General features: G+C 42.4%; 1 protein-coding gene across 1 annotated transcript; it reads left to right on the top strand.

Moving 5' to 3' along the window:
- The first annotated feature begins 4,999 nt into the window (after positions 1-4,999).
- On the top strand, positions 5,000-5,795 carry LOC125925944 (interferon beta). Its single transcript, XM_049635253.1, has one exon. The coding sequence runs from the start codon at positions 5,050-5,052 to the stop codon at positions 5,608-5,610; it is 561 nt and encodes a 186-aa protein (XP_049491210.1). The 5' UTR covers positions 5,000-5,049; the 3' UTR covers positions 5,611-5,795.
- The last annotated feature ends 3,597 nt before the right edge of the window (positions 5,796-9,392 follow it).

Below are 9,392 nucleotides of genomic sequence, written 5' to 3'. Positions count from 1 at the left end.
TTTACTGTGAGGGGACACCTGGGTGGCTCAGTCGGTTGAGCAACCAACTCTTGGTTTTGGCTCAGGTCATGATCTCGGGGTTTGTGAGTTCGAGCCCTACATCGGGCTCCATACTGGCAGTGTGAGAGTCTCTCTCTACCCCTCCCTCTACTCCTCCCCTGCTCGCACACACACACACTCTCTCTCTCTCAAAATAAATAAACTTTATTTTATTTTTTAATAAAGTTATTTATTTATATATATTTATATATAAATAAATAACTTTATTAAAAAATAAAATAAAGTTTATTTATTTTGAGAGAGACAGAGACAGGGTGAGTTGGGGAGGAGCAGAGAGAGGGAGAGAGAGAGAATCCCAAGCAGGCTCTGTGCTGTCAGCACAGAGCCCGATGGGAGGCTGGAACCCACGAAACCGTGGGATTATGCCCTGAGCCGAAACCAAGAGTCGGACGCTCAACCGACTGAGCCACCCAGGCACCCCTAAATACATAAACTTAAAAAAAAAGTTTAGTGTGAGAATTACTCAGAGAATGACGCCTAGAACTGCTCAATTTGTGGTAACTAATACTACGGCCACTATTGCCACCATTATTGATTTTAGATTATGGACTCTCTTATCAGAGATGACTGGAGGCTATTGGATGTGGGCAGGATGAGGAGGCCCTCTGCCACACCTGAGGAGCTCAGCTCTGGCCAAGCTCCAAGTCACCCTGGAGGAGTAGGCCCCAGTGACCAGACTCCTTGGATGACCTCCATTCGCTGAATGCAAGGACCCATCTCTAGGTTGACTCACCTCTATGACTCCTTGCATTGGCCTTTGTGGTATGAGCCTTGGATGATTCCAGGCACCCCTATTCTGGCCATTTTTGAAAAAAACAATCTTCCTTGTTCTCCAAATATTTGCAGAAATTTATATTTCCATTGAGTGTATATCAGAGTAACCATTTCCCCAAGGCCTTTGCAAGTCTTACTGGTGAAAAATGATTACCTCGTTACTATTTTGACACATTTCTTAGTAATAGTGAGCAGATTTTCATTTCTTTTATTGGCCCTTTAAATGTCTTTTCCTGATATCTGGCTGTTTACAAACTTCTCTAGTTGATAGGTTTCTATTAATTTTAAGGGCTGTTTGTATGTGAAGAAAATTATCCCTTTTTCTCATTGCGTGTTGTAACAATGTCTTTAACTTTGACTTTTTTGGTCATTCTGAAATTTATAACTTATTTCTAGCCATATTTATCAATTACTCCTATATAGTTTAACATATATATGTATATGTACGTATGTATATATATACATATATAGGGGCGCCTGAGTGGCTCAGTCAGCTAAGCGTCTGACTTCAGCTCAGGACATGAGCTCGTTGTCCGAGCATTATATATAGTCTATACCATATGGTACCATTTTTTATTTTCTGAAAATAATTCCCTTTGGCCAATATACTATTTTTTATCTACTGTTGCTAACATTTTCCCCCAGATTAAAGTTTTTCACCAGTGCCAGATTTCCCCTAAACTTCTTGTATCTTGAGACTCTATCTTATTCAACAAAATTGAGACTTTTTCTTTTATTTCTAATTATTTCCTACATATGTTACTTTATTTCTGAGTTTGTCTAATTCTGATTTATGGTGTTTTTTCTCATTTCTTAATATTTTAAACTCCTTTGGTAACATGAGGTTAAAATTTTGATCTGTTTTGTGCATGCATATTCCTGGTAAATTCTCATTATCTACCGAGATATTATTTACTTCTCATTCACTTTTTTCTATTAATCACCTTGTATGAATCTCAATCTTAATGCATTCTGTTGCGCCATTTTATAGGAGTTTACTTTTCCTAAGCTTCTATAAGAAATGGTTTGGTAGTGTCTCTAACTTCACAGAGCTCCCTCTTCTGTTGCTTTTGTGAAGCGTTCAAAAATGGCCGCTTGTTCTGAGTTGTGCGTTCCCAAGCTGGTCTGGTTTTCTCTTTCCTTGCCTCTGTTGTTTCCATCCTGCTCAAATTTGATTCTACTTCTAGCAGCTTCTCCTCCATGTAGGGTCCTTTCCCAAAGGGGAGCTGTACCCGGTTGGTTTGAAAACAACTTGTATTCTAGACTGTTCTAGCGCCTTTCGGAATTTACTGAGACCTCTCACACTTACCGGCTATTGATTTGGTCAAAATCCCTGTTTCAACTGTTGTTCTCAAATCGGCCTGGATGGCTTTCCAGTAAACACCTCTTGGCTATTTTAAGGTTCTCTAGTCCGTTGCTTTTCTGTGCTTTCTCCCACACAGACAGTGTTACCAGACAGGTTCCGTGGAATTTGGTGGTTTGTCCTCATTGGCTTGCATTCTGTGGTCCGTGTCAACAAGTTTTGTGTCAAATGGGATTTTGGTTTCTATCTAGTAGCAGCGCCTGGTTTTGCAGGGGAACTAGGGGAAATTCAGAGCTATACTGCCACCTTGGCCATCTTCCCCGGAATCTTGTCTCCATATTTTTGGATTGTCTGCTACATCTTCTCAACTCTCCATACTCCTATTTGAATGAATATCACTAGGATCTTTCCTATTCCCCCAACTTAGAAGGAAAGATAAATTGCTTCCTCTCCACCCCATTTAGAAGGGATTGCACCAACACAGTTCAAGCACAAGTAATTTTCTTAGGAACACCTCAGATATCACCAATGGATACTCCCTCCTGGGGAGAGCTGATTACATACAGCCAACTAAGAAGAAAGAATAGGACTAGGGGAATATTCGGGAGATATGTGGAGCATATTGTAAAGATCAGAAGACAGGAAACGTATTGATGATGGGAAACCTGGTGCTCACAGTTGCTGCTGGCTCATAAATCCACATTTACCCGGCTACTTCCAGCCTCTACCTCAATTTGTTACAATAGAAGTAACGTCCTGGTACATTAAGCATATATAGAAATCACCATAGTCAACAGAACTGATGCTGCTATCTGAAAAATGATAGAGGATTTCTTCAAGCATTTGAATCGGGTGCTGTCAGGAAATGAGAGAGTTCACATAAATGAATTCGTTCTCCACCACTAGCTCCATAGTCTAAAATTTTCGTTAAGTCTCCTAACTGTTCTGCCTGTATCCATTCTGTGCTCCCTCCATTACTTATTGCTTACTGTAGGCAATTTTCCCCCCAAATCTAATCAAGTTATTCCACTTCGCCTAAAACCTTTCCATGGCTTCTATTGCTCTACACACACACACACACACACACACACACACACAAACTTCTTAGCCAAACCCTGTGCTATCTGGCTCCCACCTGCCCTTTGACCTCATCTCAGGCCATTCTCTGGCCATTCTCTGACTTGACGGTCACATTTGCCTTTGATCAAGTTCTTTACCCTTTGGCTTTTGGTCAAGTTCTTCCCACCACAGGGCCTTTGCACATGTAGTTCCATCTGATCTTCCTTTTGATTTCAGCTTCACGGTCACTATCACAGGACAGTCTTCTCTGACCTCTCCTACTACATATGTCCCCATGTCATAGGAACTCCTGGTACTACAAGCCTTTCCTCTGCAACATTGTCATCATTGTATTTTACTTCTGTGTAATTCTTTGATTAATGTTCTTCTCCCCTAGTAAACTGTACAATCCATGAAAGTGAGGATTACAATCTGTAGCAGCTCAGATGAGTTCTTTGCACTCAGTGAGGTTTTGGTAAATTCAGGTTGAAAGATAAGGCAAGGTTTTCTGAAAACTTGAAAGTTATTAACTTTAAATGTAAAAATTATTACAAATTATTTTTGTATTAAAATCTTTAGAAATGTACATATGCCTTCCTGCTTATATAAGCAGGATATAAAAATATTAATTTAATTTTTAATGATTCTTTTATTAAACTCTGTTACTAAATTCTAGCAAAAAGAAAATGGCCTTAAAAATATTGACGTAGAACCATGTGTTTCTACAGTAACATCCTCTGATTGCTTGATTTTTTTCCCTCCCATTTTCCTTCTAGACCTCTTTATAAATTGTTGTTTGTGTGAGAATGGAAAATCAGATGTTTAGATTTATTAGAAGAATATACAAAATAAGAATAAATTGGCCCTCGATAATGATTACAAAAGACCCTATATGGGGAGCCACAAACTTTTATGCATGGCTTGTATAACATTCATTTTGTCTGTTTAGAGATATTGCTTAATCCTTAGTTTTCAGTTATATTCTGGATATAAAACAATAAATAAGGTTAGGGACACTTGGGTGGCTCCGTCAGTTGAGCATCCAATTTTGGCTCAGATCATGATTCTCATGGTTTGTGAGTTCAAGCCCTGTGTCAGGCTCTGTGCTGACAGCTCAGAGCCTGGAGCCTGCTTGGACTCTGTGTCTCCCTCTCTCTCTGCCCCTCCCCTGCTCACACTCTGTCTCTCAAAAATAAATAGACATAAAAAAATAGTAAATAAGGTTAATAAAGCTATGTGGTGTCTTTCTGTATACACTTAAGGCCCTACAAAAATATTGAGATCAACTTAGTTTTCACGCTATTCTATTTTACAGAGGCAAAAAAAAAAAGGTAGGTGTCTTTTTTTTAATGATAAACTGCATATATTTACTGTTTTGTGATAGTGTAATTGGGAGTTAAACTTAATTCTTAGGAAAAAGAAAACTCTCACTCAAAGACCCCCCCCCTCCAAAAAAAAACCCATCTCATAAAACTAAAAAAGAAAAATAAAAAATCTTTGCCAAATGAAAGAACCCTGTAATGGTAGAGTTCTGAATGATTGAGCTTACTTTTTTCCCTTAGTAACTGAGAATTCATTGAAATTACACAAAACATTAGAAATCCTCACAGTTTGTATATCTTATTCCTAATCTATGGAGTTTAAAGAAAAAGAGTTTTAGAGACTGCTATTAACTTAAATGACATAGGAAAACTGAAAGGGAGAACTGAAAGTGGGAAATTCCTATGAAATAGAAAGGGGACCATCCTGTATAAATAGGCCATACTCATGGAAGAAGGGCATTCACACTGCAAACTCTCGAAGTCTTTGCTTCAGCACCTAGACAGTAGCAGGCAAGACTTCCTATTTTCATCATGACCGGCAGGTGCATCCTCCAAATTGCTCTCTTGGCGTGTTTCTTCACCACCGTGCATTCCGTGAGCTACAAGTTGCTTGGATTCCAACTAAGAAGCAGCAGTTTGGAGTGTCAGGAGCTCCTGCTGAACTTGAACAGAACCTCTAAATATTGCCTCAAGGACAGGATGAACTTCGAGGTCCCTGAGGAGATTAAAAAATCACAGCGGTTCCAGAAGGAGGAAGCCATATTGGTCATCAACGAGATGTTCCAGAAGATCTTTAATATTTTCAGTAGAAACACCTCTAGCACGGGATGGAATGAGACCACTGTTGAGAACCTCCTTGCGACACTCCACTGGCAGAAGGAACACCTGGAAACGATCCTGGAGGAAATCATGGAGGAGGAAAACTTCACCTGGGACAATACGACCCTTCTGCACCTGAAGAAATACTACTTAAGGATCGTGCGGTACCTGAAGGCCAAGGAGTACAGCATCTGTGCCTGGACAGTAGTCCAAGCAGAAATCCTCAGGAACTTTTTCTTCCTTGAGAGACTTACAGATTATCTCCAAAACTGAAGCTCTCCCAGCCTGTACCTCTGGGAATGGACGATGCTGGCAATGGATTCAGGGATTCTTCAACTCACAGAGACTCTGTAAGTGACTGGCAGCTAATGTACTCCATGTCAAAGAACAAAGACTTTAAATTGTTTTATTAATATATGCATTAAGTTATTTTTCTATTTATTTAAATTTTTCCCCGGAAAATAAATTTTTTTATGAACAAAAGTCAAAGGAGCAGTTTTCATTTCAACTTGATTTCATTACCACCGTATTCGAAATTACAGAGCACCTGTTAGAGGTTCTTTGTAAAATGCGCCCACAAAACAGCATAGGTTCTGGCCTCTGCCTTCGAGGAATGTGAAATCCAAGGAAGCCATGTGGAACATGTAAGAGTATAGATGCTGGGGGGGGGGGGGTGGAGTGGACCTTTCAGGAGAATAAATGTGGCCTCAGCTTCTTCAGGATTAAAATGGAAGAGGCAGGTAAGTGGCTCTGGAATTAGAACAGGGGGCTCAGGGGCACCCGGGTGGCTCAGTCGGTTAAACAACTGACTTCGGCTCAGGTCATGATCTCACAGTTTGTGAGTCTGAGCCCCGCATCGGGCTCTGTGCTGCTAGCTCAGAGCCTGGAGCCTGCTTCAGATTCTGTGTCTCCTCTCTCCCTGCTCCTCCCCCACTTGTGCTCTGTCTCTCTCTGTCTCTCTCTGTCTCTCTCTGTCTCTCAAAAATAAATAAATGTAAAAAAACAAAATTAGAACAGGGGGCTCTCCTGCTTCTCCTCTGCTTCTAATCTGTGCCTCCAGGCTCTCTGACCCTGAAGTTAGAATTTGACTGGCTATCAGGGTAGCTAGAGGGATATTTCAGCTCTCGTGTTTGCCCTAAACTCATTCCTGTTATTTGCAGGATGCTCTGCTTGCCACCCTCCCCAGCCCCGCAGGATTTTAAAATATTTATGTGCCCCTCTAAGCTAAGGATGGGAAGTCGCAGCCATTTCTGTGACACCGTTAAAGTAGCAGTCCTTTTATTGTACTCCTCCTGGACAACTAAGATGTACGGGTGTCTAGGGGTGCCTGGGTGGCTCTGTCAGTTGAGTGTCTGACTTCGGCTCAGGTTAGGATCTCATGGTTTGTGAGTTCGAGCCCCACGTCAAGCTCTGTGCTGACAGCTTGGAGCCTGGAGCCTGCTTTGGATTCTGTGTCTCCCTCTCTCTCTCTCTGCCCCTCCCCTGCTTGTGCTCTCTCTCTCTTTCTCTCTCTCTCTCTCAAAAATAAACTCAAAAAAAAAAAAAAAAAGATGTACGGTGTCTTAGTGGAGCTGGGGTCTCTGCTTCCAGGGCTCAAACACCATAGGGAGAAAGAACTCTGCTTTATACCTCTGCTATCTGGCTAGGTTTTCTCCCCATTTTGTCAGAAAAGCAAGTTGGCTCCTCATCTCCCCTCCCCCTGCTGTTCATACAGAATTCCAGGACTCCCCTATCTGCTTTTCCTGATGCTCTGTATCTCTGAAGCCACACATTCCTTGAAGCCAAAGCCAAGTCAGGTGCGGCAGATTGAGTCATTTCCGTCAGGTGAAAAACCCAGAAGCGTGGGGGAAAGGGAAATTCAGGGGGGAGGGGGCAGAGAGCTCACGAACTTTTCTCAGGGCTTACACCGAGAAAATAAAGTTTTCCTACGAGCTCTTTGGGCACCTAGCCAGCACGTGCCAGTTAGCTGACTTTCTGTCTTTGTGCCGAACCCCCTTGGGGACTTTAGATGCCTCTGTTCCTGTCATTCCCAACTCTGTCTAGGCGATGCACCCCCTTATGTATATAATCGGATTTAGTCCTCCTCACAAGCACCCCTCGGGTGGGTACAATTACATTAATACAGTTTTACAGGTCCAGAAACAAATTCTCAGGTTTAGTTAAGTGCCCCAAGGTCACACAGCTAATGCATGGAGGTTTTAGAAAGTACAAAGGGAAGAATCCTAGAAGACTTGGTTTGTATCTAGGCATTTTCACCTAGAGCAGTACAGAAGTCTGAGTTCCCTTTAAGGGAGTCAGCCTTGAGGACAAGAAATCCGTCAAGAGTTTCAGAGAAGACACTACAGGACAGTGCAGACAATGAACTTGGGGCTCCCTCTTCTGACTCAAGGCCAGTAACACACCGGCTGTGGAACCAAGAAGTGCTCTTAACGTCCCTTGTGGATCTGCTGCTTTGTCTCGAGAGACCTTCCCTCTCGCCAAAACTCCTCACACTCCACCATGCCACACCCCAGCTCTGCCCAAAGCCTTCCACAGACGTACTTTCTTTTGCCAGGGAGTCAAAGACTAACGGGCAGTGGCTGGAAGAGCTGAGAGGCTGCTCACGAAGTCTCTGTCGGCAATGGGCCCCAACCTCCCATCATCTCCTCTGGGCTGGGTTTACCAAAGAAGGCTCAGTCGTATGCTCTTGTCTGCCGCCTTCTAAGCTGGCCCAGAAACCAAGAGTCTGGGGCAGCCCTGGAAAGGTCTGTTCTGTGTTTGTGCTGGGAGCCCAGAAGGATAGAGGAAAGGCATCTTCTGAAGAATTACAAATGCCTATGCCACCGCCGAGAATGTCAGCCCATCCAAAATACCAAAAGTATGCCCATCACCAGGAGAGAATAAATGATGATTAACCTTAATTCCAGTAAGAATGAGGGAGGGTGGCCCCAAAGCACATGTGTGAGTGTGTGCACATGCTAAACAGATAGCTACATAGAAGGAGTAAAGTTATTATTTTAGCTGGTACCAGAATACCTCAAAGGAGAGTGCTCGTTCAGAAAAATATTGCTGCGCCTCTCGAGATTGTGGAAAAAGCAACACCAAAGGTAGTGCAACGGCAATAGCGTGTTTCCGTGTGTCTGTTTCCGGTGAGGAGAAAGAGAAAAGCCCATCAGATGGTCTCGAGCCACCCAGGCGTCCCAGGAGGTGGGCAGTTTTATCTTGCTCCTTTTTTTTTTTTAACTTTTTTTTTTAAGTTTTATTTATTTTTGAGAGAGAGAGAGAGAGAGAGAGAGAGAGCATGAGGTGGGGAGGAACAGAGAGAGAGGGAGACCCAGAATCCGACGCAGGCTCCAGGCTCTGAGCTGTCAGCACAGAGCCCAACAGGGGGCTTAAACTCATGAACCGTGAGATCATGACCTGAGCTGAAGTCCAAAACTTAACTGACTGAGCCACCCAGGAGCCCCAGTTTTATCTCTTAAGCAGTTAGAAGGCCCTGGCAAGCATTTGGGTCGCATATAAATGCATAAACACTGCCCAACCATATGGACATGTAGATACATGGTAACAGCATATGCCTGTATGGTATTTTGGGCAGCTGACAAAGCTGTTATTTAGGCGCTTTGGGTGTCAGTAGGCACATTCAGCTACGCAGATACATCTGATACAGGGACTTGTTCAGAAAATACTCTTAAGAAATGAAAAGAATAAGCCACAGACTGGGAGAAGGTGTTTGCAAATCACATATCTGATAAAGGACTTGTATCCAGAGTATGTATGTGTGTGTATATATATATATATTTATATTTATATTTATATATTTATATATATATATATTTATATATATATATATATTTTTTCAAATATTTTTAAAAAATACTCTCAGGGGCGCCTGGGAGGCTCAGTTGATTAAATGTCCGACTCTTGATTTCGGCACAGCGGTGAGATCAAACCCTGGTGTTGGACTCCGCGCTGGACGTGGAGGCTGCTTAAGATTCTCTCCCCACCCCTCTCCCCTCTCCCTCTGCCCACCTCTCCCCACCTCTCAAAAAAAAAAAAAAAAAAAAAAAAAAACC

The sequence above is a fragment of the Panthera uncia genome, chromosome D4 (assembly GCF_023721935.1).
Source record: "Panthera uncia isolate 11264 chromosome D4, Puncia_PCG_1.0, whole genome shotgun sequence".
NCBI lineage: Eukaryota > Metazoa > Chordata > Mammalia > Carnivora > Felidae > Panthera > Panthera uncia.
The sequence above is the reverse complement of the archived record's forward strand: the minus strand, read 5'-3'. Positions and strand labels throughout refer to the sequence as shown.

Bases quoted from the DNA above. Each gene is read 5' to 3' on its own strand.
- LOC125925944 (XM_049635253.1), top strand. From the start codon at position 5,050: ATGACCGGCAGGTGCATCCTCCAAATTGCTCTCTTGGCGTGTTTCTTC.